Raw genomic sequence first — 16,503 nt, 5'->3', positions numbered from 1 at the left:
CACAACCTCTGCTGCTGGTCCGGCACTTCCTGAGCCGAATGTGCGCGCAGTACAGAGGGGGACATGGAGTGGAGCTCGGGGATCGGCCTTTGGCTCCCTGTTCTCTCCCTCACGCTCTTATATATCTTCGTATACAAAAAAGCCAAATCCGGATCGAACTTGCCCCCTGGACCCAAACCTCTGCCTTTGCTAGGGAACTTGTTACAGCTCAGGACTGCCGACATCCAGGGCTGTCTGCTGAAGGTGGGTCAGTGCTCGGCGCTTGCCTAAACGGCATTAAACGCCTGTCTTTCCGCCGCGCCCCTTGAACTAAGCCTTCCCTCTGCCCACCTCTTCCCCTCCCCCCGGCTGAGCGTGGTGTGGCCTCTGCTTGTGCACGCCGGACGCCTGTAAAAGGCCAGCTTGGAAGGAGGGAAGGCACTGCATGCCGAAAAGTGGAGAAGCGGTCATGTGCTGTGGCCTCCCATATAGGAGTTGTAAGAACCCAACCGCACTTTTCATCGCAGCAGGAAGCAAACGACTTCTGCTGCTTCAAAGGGAGGAAGTTTCCGGAGGAGAGAGAGAATAAAGAGCACTTGTTAAGGGGGATAAAGGAACTTGTCCAGAGGTCAGACGATGCTTGAGTTTAGAGCAGGGATACTGGGCGATAGTAACTTCCTCTGGGGTCCCACTCAGAAGGGGCCTGGTAGAAAAAGAGCACCTGTCTTCCTAACGCAGGCCCATCCACCTCTCCTGAGTGCACAAGGCAATATGTTAACCCTTGGGTCTTGGTCATGTTCCTGGCCTACTCCATCAAGATCTGATTTTCGTGGAACAGGGGGATTGCTTTTGTCTGGTGGCCTGACTCATGAGAGTAGAAGGTTAATAAGAAAGGGTTAAATAGGAAGAGGTCATTAAAACTTTGCTTCAGGCAAGAAAGGCTTCCGCTTTCTTGGCACATCTGTACTTGTGGAAGGTTTTCAACTGTGACAGGCCGATTCAGTAAAAGTCAAGGGAGAGCGGGCCTGCGGTAAAAAGAGGCCGTAGGGACACTAGCGGGTCCCTAGCGCCTCTTTTTTGACAGGAGCAGCGGCTGTCAGCGAGTTTGACAGCCGACGCTCAATTGTGCCGGCGTCTCTTCTCAAACCCGCTGACAGCCACGGGTTTGGAAACTGGACACCGGCAAAATTGAGCATCTGGTTTTCAAGCCACGGGCCGATTAAAAAAAATTTTTTTTTAATTATTTTTTACTTTGGGACCTCCAACTTAATATCGCCATGATATTAAGTTGGAGTGTGTACAGAAAAGCAGTTTTTACTGCTTTTCTGTACACTTTCCCGGTGCTGGCAGAAATTAACGCCTACCTTTGGGTAGGTGCTGATTTCTGAAAGTAAAATGTGCAGCTTGGCTGCACATTTTACTTAGTGAATCGCGCGGGAATAACTAATAGGGCCATCAACATGCATTTGCATGTTGCGGGCGCTATTAGTTTCGGCAGGGTTGGACGCGCGTTTTCGACCCCTTACTGAATAAGGGGTAAAGCTAGCTCGTCGAAAACGCGTGTCCAAACGTGGGTTAACAGTGCACTCCACCGGCGCACACTGTACTGTATCGGCCTGAATGTTAGGAGGCAGGGAGGGGTTTCTCTGCTTCAGACATCTGTCCCATGGATCTCTTCCTTTTTGCAAAAAGTGCAGACAGGTCTGGCCCTGAGCTCTCTTAAGGTACAGGTGGCAGCATTGGCCTGTTATAGGGGAAGGTGCAAACAACTTCTCTGGTTTCACATCTGGATGTACTGAGAGTTATAAAAGGAGTACAGCTTTTTTTTTGGCCTTTTGTATTGGCAGCCTACTGTAAGTTACCATTCGAGCTTCCAAGGAGAGCATCCTTGAAGGATTTTGCCCTAAAGATAGTCCTTCTGGAAGCTATTTGCTCGGCAAGGCAGTTTTTGGAATTACAGGCTTTTGTTGGACAGAGATACTTTAATTCAATTTCAGACGACAGGATTTCCCTAAGATCAGTATCAACCTTTTACCGAAGGTGACTTCTTTCCAGTTGAGTCAGTCTGCGGCATTCCTTGTTTTTTTGGAAAGTGGAGTCGTCTTCTACGCCTGCTAGGGAGCTGCATGTATTGAATGTGCATATGGCTCTCCTAAGATATGTATAAGTCATGACTGGCTTTCGTGAGTCATATCATCTCCTTGTGTTATTCAGTGGTTGCAATGCAGCAACTTGATTTTTGCACATTTTTCCCAAACATTATAAGCTGGATGTTCGGGCCCTGGACACTGCGGAATTTGAGTGTTTGTTGCAAGCAGGTCTTTAGGTTCCCACCCAGTTTAGGGAAGCTTTGGTACATCCCAATCATCTAGACTGGTCCTAAGGGATGATAAGGAAAAATTTGGTCCTTACCTGCTAATTTTCTTTCCTTGAATCCCACAGCTCAGTCCAGAATCCTGCCTTGATTTTCCAAAAACTGCACTGTGTCTGTGTGTGTATATGTCAGATAACTGTTTTTGTGTGGCATTCAAATTCCTCTTGTTGGAGGAGATCTCCAGTTGGAATTGTAGTTACCAATAGTTTTACCTTTCCTTTGCTCAAACATAAGGGAAGTAATATGTTTTTGATGTTACTAAACCTCTTTTACATCATAGCGATTTTCATACGGTTCTCCAAGCTCTGCTTTTGTCCAAGCTAGATTATTGTAATGCTCTTCTTTTGGGCCTCCCGGCTTCATCTATTCGCCATCTGCAGTTGCTGCAGAATGCGGCTGCGTGCCTGTTGACAAGTGTCAAGACGTTTGATCATGTTACTCCCATTTTGAAGGAGTTGCATTGGCTCCCTATCCAGGCCAGAATCCATCATAAATGCCTTATTCATAAAACTGTTTATGGTGACAATTCGGAATGGTTAAATGCATCTCTCCATATGCACACTCCTGCTCGTAATCTCAGATCTTCAGGCAAAGCTCTACTCACAGTAAAGGGCACTCTCATTGGCTGGACCAAAACTCTGGAACTCCCTCCCATCCAACATACGATTTGAAGTTAACATTCAGACATTTAAGAAACAGGTAAAAACATTGTTGTTTGAGCAGGTTTTTATTAATACAGATCAACATCTACAGTGACTCCCCCTGGGAATTTCATAGCTCTAGTTTAAGAATATTTAGTATTTTATTTTATGAGAGTATTATCAGGTAGGGTTTTATTAAATTTAAATTGTATTTTATTATTTTGTAATTTTTTTTTAGTTAAGAGTTTTTAGTCAAGATTGTTAAGAGCTTTATATTTATTGGCTATATGGGGTTTAATTTAATTATGTTTCATTTTAACTTCATTTTATTACAAGTTTTTGAGATAAAGTGTTAATGACTTATCTAACTTTTATGTGAAGTGCATATGATATGTTCGGTATACAAAATGCCTAAATAAATACTTGATTACAGATTATACTGAGCAACTTCAGCAACACATTGTCTTATGTACCAATGGTACAGTAAAGCTTTACTTCAGTCTCCATCTGCTAGGGGAGAAAAACCAAATCATCTGGACTGATCTGTGGGACTCAAGAAAAGAAAATTAGCAAATAAGAATCCATTTTTCCTTATTCCTGTAGTATCTTTCTTGTGTGTATGGGAAGATGAGATCTCTGTTCTGTAGAGTCTGTGCTCAGTATGGGGAAATAAGACCTTGATTTTGAGATCCTATTTATCTAGACAGAAGATCTGTTCTGGACCCTGAACTTTGGGAAATGAGTCCTTTTTATTCTATGGTCTCTATTGATTTGGGTTGCTGTGTAAGCATTTTGAAAAGAGGCAGTGATGGGAGCTGCAGCAGCGAATTGGACTCTTTCTTGGGTATTTTGTGTGCCATTGGTTGGTACCCAGGAGTGTTGTGGGCTCTAAATAAACACTTAACACCAAGAGTTAAAAGGGAAAGATATTTATTGGAATATTCCAGGAGAGTGCAATAACCAGCAAGGCAATTCAGAAGCAGCCTTAGAATATTGATACCATAGGTTAAATAGGTCACCACGTCTAATTTATGTGCTATTATTTGCATACCATTTTCCTAAATGGTTAACATAATTTTATCATATGACTTACAATCCTATTAATATATATATATATATATATATATATATATATATATATATGATTTCTTGTTAATTGGGCCCAAAAGGCATAAATGAAACTCAGTATTTAACCTTAATATACTTGCATGCATTCTAGAATTTCAGCAGACATTCTGTCATTTCAGCAACCTTGGATAGTTTTGCCTGTCTGATCAGTGTAATTTCACAATGCTGTAATGATTTTTTTATTTAACTAGTCTGGCTTCATAGAAAAACCTTTTCAAAGCACCCCTACAGGAGAGCTGGCTCTTTGACTACAGAGTCCTTTCATTGAGTGAAGTTACTTACCTGTCACATTGGTTTTCCAGTGGTCATTAGGATGCCAACCCTCACATGTGAGTGATATCCAGTGGAGCCTGGAACAGAACTTTGATGTCAAAATTCTAGAAGCTGAGCATGCCCAATGGACATGTGCAGCCCTAGCCACCTCCCAGGCAGGGCTTCTTAGTCCATGATAAAGCTAACACTGGAGACACCAACTCCAAGGGAAGTTGGGAAGGATTTTGAGGCATGGCATCCTGCTGTCCATCAGAGAACCAGTGTTACTGGTAAGTAACTTCACTTTCTCTGAGGTCAAGCAGGAGAGCAGCCCTCATATGTGGGGAAACCCAAGCTACAATCTGCCTCAAACAAAAGGGAAAAACTAAACTCTGCTAAAGGTATTACTGTTTTGGGTGGCAGCATGGTATATGATAAACCACCAAGGTACACACCAATTCCTAACCCATATATCACAAACATATACAAAAGGAATTGTCTATTTCAACAAATAAAATATAAATTATAACTATTTATGACAAACTTTGTTTTATTGGAATATATGCACATTAAGTGATAATTATACAATATACTTACACAAGTTTAAAAATGACAAAGAATTACGTAACTCTTTACCACATTCATATCATTTTTGATACCATTCATACCCATACCATAATTAAAATAGACAATGCCTATACAATGTATATTTATGGTAACTTTACAGGAAATTTTTCAATAATATACCCCTGTAGCACTGATATATCTTAAACACTCTTATTTCCCGATATACGTCATAAAATAATGCCTCTAATGATAATATATCCCCAATACCTTTTGTATATGTTTGTGATATAGGGGTAGCAGCATGCCAACCTCGCATTCTGTTTTTCTTTTTTGTGGCAGTCTGAACTATTATCAGACCCTAGGGAGGGAATGGAGCTGAGTTCTACGTCTCAGAGACTTCTTAGGACAGGCTGTTTGTTTAAACTTTTTGGGAATCCCTGCAAAAATAGGGCTGTCATGTAAATCTGTGGAGAAAATCTAAATTCATAGCTTTGTATCCTCGCCAGACCCAGGTTTCTCCTGGGTGAGAAAAAGTTCACCATTTGCTAACCAAAAGAAATAGAACTCTTGCCAATGGTCATTCCATTTTTATTGATAGCAGACTTTCTTCTTCATCAGTTTTTATCTGGGGCTTTAGACCACTCCAGATGGAAAGTTATGGATTTCTCCTATTGAAGAATAACACATTGCCTGTGCAGATTTATGCACAAAGTTAGGCAGTGACAAGAAATGTACATAGAAGCAAGTTACTAAAAAAAAAAAAAAACTTTGAAGAAGGTGGTAAAGGCATTGGGATCTGATAGACCACTAAAAAAATGATACCTTCCAGTTCCAATATTATGCTAATCAGAATGCAGAGGCTCGAAAATGCTTCTACCCAATGGGCCAGCACCAGGCTGAGATCCCACAACACAGTGGAAGGCTCAGCAGTGAGCTTCAGCTGAAGCTTTCCCAATATAAAAGTATAGAGCTATGTCTGAACAGAGATGGACCTCTATATGGTGGGGGAAAATGCCAATTTCATCCAAATGAAATGTTATCCAGCTGACATGGAGAAATGCAGAAGGCAGTTAAAATAGATTTCCTGTGAATCAGGACTTTTCCCTCATGCCATATAGTAAGACCTTGCTTTTTACACTATGGGCTTTCCTCTGGCATCCCTTCTGGATGAGATCTCCTGTTTGGGGAAGAGCTGGAGAGGCTCGGGGAGTCTGAGCCTCAGAAGGTGCCTGAGGATAGGTATAGAACGTGCACTCAGGGTCCGAGGCATCAGCACTTTAGAGACACCCATGGGTTCTAAGCAGATATACAGGATAGCAAATACGGAAAAATAAGTCCCTGGTTTGTTTTTTTTTGTACAGCCAGAAAAACTAAAGGTGATACCCCAGCAGCCACTGGCTCAGGGCACCCTCCACAATGATATGCATCGGGTGCCCTTTAGGATAGTGGTAGTTGGCCGCCTGTTGAGGTGCTATGCGGAATGGACCCAAATCACCGTGGACCAATCTGTCCTGGATATCATTTGGCATGGTTATGCCCCTGAGCATGCAAAGCAGGTGTCTAGCATCTTCGTCACCGCCCCCTTTTTTGTAAAATGCACTCTGAATGGGCTTCAGCTTCTTCAGGCCGTGATGCCAGTGCCCTCTCGAGTGGGAACAGGACCCTTATTCAATCTATTTTGTGGTGCCAAAGAAGGATGGTTTTGTACCTAAAAGAAATCAACAAATGCTTGCACTGTCGGATGGCGACTTTAAGGTCTGTAATGGCTGCGCTGAGACAAAGGTGAGTGCTTGACTTCAGACTTTGCAGATGCTTTTTTTTTTCACATTCCTATCCATCCCTATTACCAAATACTGCTAAGGTTATGAATCCTAAGACAACATTTTCAGTTCAAAGCATTAGCTTTTGGGATAGCCACAGCACCCAGGACCGTTACTAAGTCCATGGTGGCAATGCCAGCAGCCTTCTGAAAAAGGGGGATTATAGTACACCTCTGCCTAGATGATTAGCTAACAAAGGCCAAATTGGCACAAGAGTGTCGCAAAGCTTCGCAAGAGGTTGTCCAGCTCTTAGAGCAGCTGGGATGGGTGATAAATCTTGCAAAAAAGCAATCTGATGCCAGCATAGACCTTAGAGTTCCTGGATGCCCACTTCGGTACAAAGGAAGGGAAAGTCGTTTATCTCCCAAAAAGATGCTCCAGGCTGATCCAGTCTAGGTATTTCAGAGGCAGGAAATACCCAGAGTATGGGGCTATCTTCAGTTGCTGGGCCTTATGGCAGCAGCACTGGATTTAGTACATTGGGCCAAAGCCTACATGAGACCGCTACAACAGGCCCTACTATCCTGCTAGTCACCAGCATCTCGAGTACCAACACAGATTATAGGTGTTTCCAGAGATAAGAGAGCCTAGATTGGTGGACTCAGCCTTCCAATCTACTAAAGGGAGTAGCAATGCCACCCTCCGACTGGACAGTGGTTAAAATGGATGCCAGCCTGGAAGGAGGGGGGGGGGGGCCTGCTGCCAAAGCCAGATAGTGGTGGTCAATAAACAGGTTGAAAACTGGGTGATCAGGTTAGCCCTTCAGTGCTTTCTCCTGTTGTTAAGAGAGAGCAGTCAGGGTAGTGTCCGACAATGCCATAATAGTGGCATGTAAACAAGGGGGCACTTGCAGCCAGTTTCTAGTACTGGAGGCAGCCCAACTGTTCAAATGGGCAGAAGAGAACTCGCTCCTGCTCTCAGCAACCCACATAGTGGGCAAAGACAATCATCAGCAGACGCCAGAGATATCATGGTCTCTACCTAGGCAAGTCCCTGAATGATCCGTGAGAAGAGGCCTAGCCCGACCACACAAGGACCCTGCAAACTTCAGGCCCTATGAGGCATTAAACTAAGGCAAAAATCTCGATAAGGCTGCGCTTTGTATCAGGCCAATGCACCATGCGGCTGACAGAAATAAAGGGTAAGAAACAAATAAAAATGAAATAGACAAACCCACAGGGCCCTGCAAGACCAACCAGCTCCTGTAGCTCCAGAAACTTTCACTGTATAGGTGTGAAAGAGAACAAAGAACCATGACTTGCAGGATCTGCAGAAAAAAATTGGACTGAGGGGTCCTGCTTGGGAGGAAGGGAGATGGCTGATGAATGTAGACCACGTGTGAGAATTGCCATCCTGCTTGTCCTCTGAAACTAATGCTGGGGTGGTGCTTCTGTGTTTGCCCTCTACTCAAGTGTGGTGTGCCTACAGTGCTGCAGGGACGGGTGCTGGCAAGTTAATACCTGTGAAATTTGGAGTATCAAAATCCTGAACAGATCAGAAAAAAATCAGTTTACGCTAGCTGACAAATCTCTGCCTCAGTCAGCTATGGCTAGGTTTATGGTTACTCTGGGGTTATGACATGACGCACTGTGACCCTTCCTGACATAGGATGCACTATGTAAATGCCTGTATGCCACTTTGTCATCCCTGCGCCCTGCCTCATTCATAATTGTTGGCTCCTGTACATTGCCTGCTCTCTTAGTTCCCTGCTTTATTCTCCTGCAGCTCCGTGATGCTTATGGCCCGGTTTACACGCTGCACCTGGGGCCGCTGCCAATAGTGGTTCTCTCTGGATACAGAGCTGTGAAGGAGGCTCTAGTTGATCAAGGGGAACAGTTCAGTGGCCGAGGAGAACTGCCCATCATGTCAAAGACCAGTAAAGGATATGGTAAGGCTTTAATGAATTATACTCTACAGAAGAAGAACATATTTGACTCTGAAGTAAGGAAACTCGCATCTCTGACAAAGACTCGGAATCAGCCCACACTCAGGGTTTCATCTTGGCATGAACTTAAACTCCAAAAGGCAAAGAATTTATACATAGGCACATCTAATGTAAGGATGTGGAATTAAATTGATTAAGAAACTAAACATGTTACTTCTTAAATACAAGGCCTTGTTCATTGCCTGGCCCTGATGAAGGAATGTCTGCTGTATATGTAAACAGCAGACATATTTCCTTCCCCTTTCCCTCCCAAACGCACACCAGATTCACATCTTTTCATGGTTTATCCTGTCCTTACATTTTTGCATGTTGCGGGCATGCTGTGCGCCAGGGATTCTGAAGCCCAGTCTTTGGGACGTGCCCAACCACTCAGGGGTTCAGGATATCCACTATGGATATGGATATGAGAGAGCTGCGTGCACTGCTTCCTCCACCCCCCCCCCCCCCCCCCAATACTTCTAATGGCCAGCAGAGGTGCCTCCACCTCCCAGTCATGCCTGAGCCCTGTCTGGACTCACTGCCAAAGATCCAAGGTGGTGACAAGCGTGTGAATCTGTGTGAAAACTGGTACTTGGCACAGGCCGAGCCCAGAGTGGTATCAATCTATTACAGACACAACTTCAGGAGAATTAGCATAAAGCTGCCACTGATACGTTGCTTCGACAAAGGGCCCGAACCCATCTCCTCTTGCCCTGGGACAACCGAATGGTTTAGGTAAAAGCTAATGGCCACCTCCTCTCTCACCAGGGATCTTCTTCAGCAATGGTGAGAGCTGGAAGCAGGTGCGAAGGTTCTCGCTCTCCACGCTGAGGGATTTTGGGATGGGGAAAAGGAGCATTGAAGATCGAATCCTGGAGGAGATTCAATTCCTGCTGGAAGAGCTCAGGAACACTAAAGGTTTTCTGTACTGCTCAAAAATAGTAAATGATTTCATTATGCATAATTTGAAAGGAAGCTCTCAGCCAAAGTGTACTGTTATCTCAGGAGTACTGCACTGTAGTAAGCCAGATTCAGAGAATTACCACAAGAATGCAGCCCTAGAATGTATCAAATCCTATAGGAATACCACCCTGTGTTGTGGCAGATTCAGAGCAATCGTGTAGGAATGCCACCCTGTAGTGGAAATGTGACCTGGTATTTAGAGCCATAGGCTGAGAACCAGGGAAGCTGGCATTCAGATTTGCTTCTTATGACCTTCGCCTTCCATGGCTTCAGGTAGAAATTTAGGCTGTCAATACTAAGCATTTTTCCCATAGTAGTAAATCAGACCATTAGATTGCAAGCTCTTTTGTACTGTATTTGAACTGTAACTCGCCTTGAGCATGGGGTTGGAAATCCAAATCCTGTAGCATGGAAAATAAGTGTTGCTGGAGCAATAGCACCTTGCAATGTTACTCCTGGGGGAATTATTCACAAAAAAATTAAAACTTCTGTCTGCAGTATCTTTAAAATTCTACATAGCTTATATTTTGTCAAAATAGCACAAGATAACTCACTGTGTTAAATTAATCTAACATGCAATACACTAAACAATTGTTGCTCAAAGATGCAGATTTGCCCAGAAGTCTATTCGTAATTTCCCCATTATCCTGAATTGAGCCCTCTGCCCTCACAGCCTTCCTCCCTCCCTCAGGTGTAATGTCTCTGCTCTCTTCCTCCCTTCGTGTTTTCTTTTCCCACCCTTAGCTCAAACCCCTCCAAGTTCTCCCCAGCTCGTTGGCTTCCTTCTGTTGGTGTGGCCTCCTCTTCTAGCGGATGCAGATGGTGCCACCTCCTCTCTCCTAGCCTATTCAGGTTGATTCGGATCCTACTGTGTTGCCTCTTTGATCTGATGCAGATACTGCCACTGCCTCCTTCATCCCAGCCTGCGTAGGTTAATGCAAAGCTGCTGACGCTTCTGGCCTGCGTGGGCCAATGCTGCAGCCCCCATCCTCGCTTTACCTCCTGTCTGCAGTGTTGAATTCTGCATGATTTGTGACAGTAATGCAGAATCCCCTCAGGAGTATAGTGTGGCAGAGTGCTGGTATTAGAATACCACCTTGTAGTATGGCAAATCTAGTGTGTTCTGTAGGAATACCCGCACTATCAGGGGTATAACTTCAGTAGTATACAGTGGTGCACAATGCACCACCAAAAGAAAAAAATGTCTGATTTTTCAGGAATGGCAGGGCCTGGGAGGAGGAGAGTAGGATTGCTTGCAACATCCCCCCTCCCAGGAGAACTGATGTCCAGAGGTTGCTCATCGCACTGCATCTTGGAGAGGAGCCTGACTAAGCCCTGCAGACGTGCAGATTCGTTTTTTGAATTTTTCTTGCTGGTTTCATCATCTTTGCAGAAGCACAAAAGAAGTCAAAAGTGTACCCTGTCACGGATTTCTGAATCACTGGAGCCTTCATTTATAGCAGTTAAATCCAAACTTTCCTCCTGAACTGATGAAAATGAGCCAACAGGTTTTTGTTTTTTAACCAGCTGGTAAATAAAAATAACTTTGGAGGTAGGAGGAATGGTTTCAACCGGGATATGCAAACCTTCCAACATATATTCCCTAAATACATCCAATGGAGATTTGGAAAGAAAATTAAGGGCCGGGAGTCTCAAATGCCTGGCATGGTTGTGCCATTCAGCATTCCATTTTAAACTTTCTCAACAGGCTCTACCTGTTGCTGGCTTTCTGTTATCTCCTCTTTCTGGACATTAAGGGTAGTATCCATTAACTTGTCTCTTCTAAATGCCTACTATTAAGGGTTCCAGTGCAGTAATAGCTTGCTCCAGTGCAGCTAATATTTTCCAGAGGGATTCCAGTCTGATACCTGCAGGCTTGATCATGGGAGACCTCGCTGAAAGGCCAGTCAAGAGCCAACAAATTAGCATCAGCAACCAAGCTGACAGCCTCAGTCAGGTTCTCTTGCCCCTGCTGAGCTTCCAGACTTTCAAACTTTCTCTCCCTAATCCCATTCCCAAAGTTGGAGAGCTCATTTCAGCAGGCACCCGGCAGGGAAGGCAAAGTCTCCTCCAGAGCCTATTCCAAGTCGTGCTTCCTCCAGCATCATCAGGAGCACCAAGACATCAGCGCTGCTCGTCCTGTGCATCAGGGGAACTGGAGTCGCTGCACTGCCAGGGCTCAGATACCTCAAGGTTAGGCTGCAACTGAGCTTGATGGGTCACAGCCAATGACTCCACTTCGGGCAAAAATTCTGCTGTCACCTGAGTCAGGAAGGACTCCATCTTCACCTGTCAGGTAGGATTAACACACGGGGGCAGGGCAGAGGGTCACCATGACTCCTTCCTTTCCGTTTAATCATAGTTCAAGGAAAAAAAAGCAGGAAAGAAGGTGAGAGTTCCTCACACATTATCTCATGAAAATGTCATCTTGGATCTCCTTGTCTTCATTTTTTCAGTGACTTCTTTGGAGAGCCATATCTGTTCCCTTTTCCTCTTATTTTTTATGTACTTTCTTTTATATAAAGATTTGTTGTCTTTATTATAGCTCCCTTTTAATTTGGCCCTCTGTTATGCCACTTCACTCATCTTCCTGTCTTCTACCTCTGCCTCAAGGTATCTCCCCATTTTACCAAAGTTGTTGTGTTTTTTTTTCCTAATCAAGGACTTTGATCTTCATGTGGCTTCTTTCTGTCTTGGCTATTATATTAAACCATATTATCTGATGATATCTGGTGCTCAGGTGGGCACATATTTGGTCTTTAGACATGCTATCTCCATTTGAGTACCAGGTTTAATATTGTATGACCCCCTTGTGGGTTCCATCACAGTTTATCTGAATAGAGCCTCTTGAAGGCATCTACAATCCCTCTCCTTAATACAGATTCTGCAGCAGGGATACTCTAATCTACCAGTCAATTGTCCTAACATTCTTTCCTAGGCCACATGTCTTCAAAGGTGGACAAGTGCTACACAGTTTGGACTACAAGAGAGCCTTGGTCTTCTGTCTGGCGTCCACCATGAATGTTGTTTTCTTTTGATACCAACAAACCTGGAATTGTCATTTCCAAACACATATCACATTTGGTAGTAGATTGTATCTTCTATTATGCCCAGGTGGGCCTGAATCTAGTGGGCTATGTCAAGGCTCATAGCCATGGTGTCATCTGTAGCACACTAAGATCAACCTCTGTGGAGGAGATCTGCAAGACTACAATGTGGAGTTCTTGCCACAAATTGTATTATTGCTTAGACAGGGACTCTTTACATAGGTCTGGCCAGCCTATCTTGAGGGGTCCTTTTGAGGTTTAGAACACAACTCCATCCCTCCTAGGGCTTATTGTGTTTGTTCCATATTGTCCTCTAAAAGACAGCAAATTAAATAAATGTTGCCACCAAAACCAGTTTTTACTCATTGGACTGTTTGGGTTTTCTTCTTCTTTTTTTTTTTTGTTCGGGGCAGTCTGTAGCTAGAAGACCCCTCCCATGTGTGATGGCTGCCATCCTGCTTGTATTTGGAGAAAGAATTGCTTATCTATAAACAAGTGTTTTTAGAAGACGGAAAGATGTAAGTCCTTACAAAACCCGCCTGTCTTCCCAGTTGGTTCTTCAGGTTTAAGCTAAATTGTAAACCAAATGGCAGTAAACTTTGCTGCGGCATGCTCAAACTTTCTAGAAACTTTGATATCCAGTTTCTGTGCCAGGCCAACTCGTGAGGCTTGACCCTGCTTTTCTCAGAACATTAGCAACTCTATTTTGACAAAAGCTAAAATGCCAACCTTCAATCCCGCAAAAGTAACCCTTGCTTCAGTGATCAACAGAAACAAAACTGATATAAATAATGGAAAAGTAGTTTTATATTCTCTGTAGAAATTTTATTTTATGCTGAAAAATAAGGATGCCTTGATATTGAACAATCAAGGTTTGGGGCTTTTTAATGGAGAACTAAGAACATAGAGAAATGTTGATGCAATCGTGACCAAATATGTGGAGATGAGAACTAACTTCTCAGTTGTTTGTAAAACAGCACACAACTTGAATTTGAAGGTCAGAGAGGTCAATTTTTAAAGGCTTTAGGCACCTAAATTAGTATCTTGGAAAATGGACTCGGGCTGAGTGCCTACATTTAGGCACTTATAAAGTGGGCAGAAGCAGGCTTAGATCTGTCTGGCTGGTACTTGCCAGCCTTCCCTGGATTGAGCCAGGAGGAGCACACAGGCTTACATCTTCCCAGCTCAGCATCCAGCAGTTGTTCTGACACAGGACGCATGTATGCAAACAAAACTATATAAGCTTGTTTCTTGGAACACTTTTTCACTTTCTCTGATTCATAGTTCCTTGTATCCCTCTTTCTCCCTGACTTGCCTCATGGTAGAGTTGCTCTTTGATCCCAGTTTCTGCCTTCGCCGCTCTGTCTCTAACGTCATCTGCTCTGTGGTCTTCGGTTGCCGCTATGACTACGGGGATGAGAAGTTCCAGATGCTACTAGATCTGATCCAGGAGAACCTTCGAAGGGTGGATAACTTCTGGGTGCAGGTAAGCCTTGGACAGATGGACTCTCAGCCTCCCAGAGCTACCAGAGCTCTGCAGAAGGTTCAGGTACACTGTGTAGAGCAAACATACAGAACACTTCAGGTCAATGCATAGCACAGGGTTTAGAAATGCTGGAGCCTATGCAGAGTCCAATGGACAAGATTCTGAACCATGATCAAACCCACCTACGCTGTATTCTCTGTCCCTCATCGTGCTTGCACGATTACTGTGAATCCTGTGGTGATTGCTGGTAATGCGGCATTCCCTTCCCTCGCCTCTCTTGTTTTCTACTCATGGATATTTCTCACCCTTTGCTGTCTCTTTCACTTTTCTGTATTCTTTTCTCCAGATGTATAACTTCTTCCCAGTCATCCTGGATTGCTTTCCTGGGCCGCATCAGGAACTGTTCAAGAACTATAAGAAGCAGATGCAGTTTGTGGAAGAAATAATGAAATCACATGAGGAATCGCTGGATCTCACCTCTCCACGTGATTTTATTGATGCCTTTCTCATCAAAATACACCAGGTATACAGCCAAGGAGTCTCACAGCTGGATAACTACTTGCTACTGTAATGCATCCTTATACCCAGTTATTCTATACTGTATTTCAGTCCTGGAATAATCACCATAATTATTCACACTCCACCTGGATCTCAGCGCTATAAGGTATCCCTGTATCCAGTCACACTACTCTATTGGTCTTGTAATGTATCCTTACACCTACTCTCGGCCCTTTTGTATCTGTGCTGCAATATATCATGACAACTATTCTCCCACCATATTCCTTATTACAGCCCTGTTACATGAGTGGATAAATAGATACAGGGAGATGTATCTTGGTTCAAGAAAGCATGTTCATAGTAAATGACAGCCGATAAAACCAATTGTCCTATCCAGTCTACCCAGTTATGATTCATGCTCTGATTTTCTATTACCCTGAGTAGATGAGCATACAAATTCTCATATGCAATTCAACACCAGCTCTTCCCCCAACCCACCTCACCTCCATGTTTTCCTTCTTGTTCCCCCTCCCCAATTCTGACCTGCACATTTGTCCTAAGCATGACCAAGATATGCCATAGTGCTGAACTGCACTGGTAGGGCATTTCAGGCCTTATCGTCCTCTCTGAATCTTATAAGACCAATACCTAAGTCAATACCCAGATCTCCTTGCATGTTTTTTTGCCAAATTTTGTAATAATCTGCACAACCACCAAAATTAGTGAGGCTATTCAAAACATGAAGACTCCACGGTCTCATTTATGTTTAGATTTTAACCATAGCCACTCTGTAGAGGTTATGCCATACCGCTATTCTCTAAGATTGTAGCACTTCTGTGCTATTTCTCCCAATGCCTTCTTGAAAGATTGATGCTATAGTACCACTGCTGTTTAGGGTCCTAACATAATTCCACACAGCACCCTCCTCTTCCCCCCCCCATGTCTTTCCACTAAGCGTTGTAATAATCTAACAGATACCAAATTAGCAAATGTGTTGCCCTAACATTCAGCTTTCTAGGTCCCCATAGACTTACTAATCAGCATCTGACCACCATCAGCCTACTGGCACCACCCGACTTCGTTTCTGCACTGGCAAAACCTGCTGTATCACTGAGTTGTGCTTATTTTATCTGCTCTTTTCATCACTCCCCTTGCTTCTGCACTGGAGGGAATGAAGGGTAAGCTGTTGGCAATACTGAGATCTCCTAGCCATCTTCTACCAACGTCATAGAATATGACAGCAGGTAAGAACCATTTGTCCATCTTAGCTGCACAATTCCACCATTGGCACAATGCCATAGACCCCAGCCAATCTTTGGTTCTCCCATCTTCTTTTTATTATTAGGGACTCTCTGCATGCCCCAGGCTTTTTTGAATTCTGTTAACTGTTTAACACCACCTCCACCAGGAGCATTCCATGCATCCACCATTCTTTCCTATTCTTCGTGTGAGAATCCCATGAGCTGACTGTAAGCTTATGATACCCTGAAGTGCTGAAGCCAGGGTAGATAGTAAAGAAGCGAGTGTTGAAATATGGACTGTATGGTGGTGGATGATATCATCTAGGGGGTCTCCATCCTGCATCTCTCTTGTTTCATATGTAGAAATAGCCAGCTGAAAGCTGCTAGTGAATGGGTGCCATGTTGTATTGTATTACCCAGCAAACAAACAAAATTAAAGTAATAGAGACAAGAAGTAGAAAATAGTGAAATATAACAATCAGCCACAAGGTGGCAACAATCTATATTAACATCAGTAACATCTCCCTTTTGATTTGTTCAGTATATGATGCATTGATGCTTGGCCTTTAATACTTTGTTTTCT

At 43.7% G+C, this 16,503-nt stretch overlaps 1 protein-coding gene across 3 annotated transcripts in view; it reads left to right on the top strand.

The window, feature by feature from the left end:
* Window positions 1-16,503, top strand: part of LOC115100827 (cytochrome P450 2F3-like) — a 39,281-nt gene continuing 22,778 nt past the window's right edge. Inside the window, exons 1-5 of one of the 3 annotated variants that reach the window (XM_029619775.1) lie at window positions 1-243; window positions 8,487-8,649; window positions 9,454-9,603; window positions 14,021-14,181; window positions 14,528-14,704. In XM_029619775.1, the coding sequence (XP_029475635.1) occupies window positions 64-243; window positions 8,487-8,649; window positions 9,454-9,603; window positions 14,021-14,181; window positions 14,528-14,704 (831 nt within the window). In that variant the 5' untranslated portion in view covers window positions 1-63. The remainder of the gene's footprint in view (window positions 244-8,486; window positions 8,650-9,453; window positions 9,604-14,020; window positions 14,182-14,527; window positions 14,705-16,503) is intronic. The other 2 variants (XM_029619776.1, XM_029619777.1) reach the window with 2 other exon arrangements.

This window comes from Rhinatrema bivittatum, chromosome 11, assembly GCF_901001135.1.
Source record: "Rhinatrema bivittatum chromosome 11, aRhiBiv1.1, whole genome shotgun sequence".
Lineage (NCBI taxonomy): Eukaryota > Metazoa > Chordata > Amphibia > Gymnophiona > Rhinatrematidae > Rhinatrema > Rhinatrema bivittatum.
Note: the sequence above shows the minus strand (reverse complement) of the source record. Positions and strands in the feature narration are given on the sequence as shown.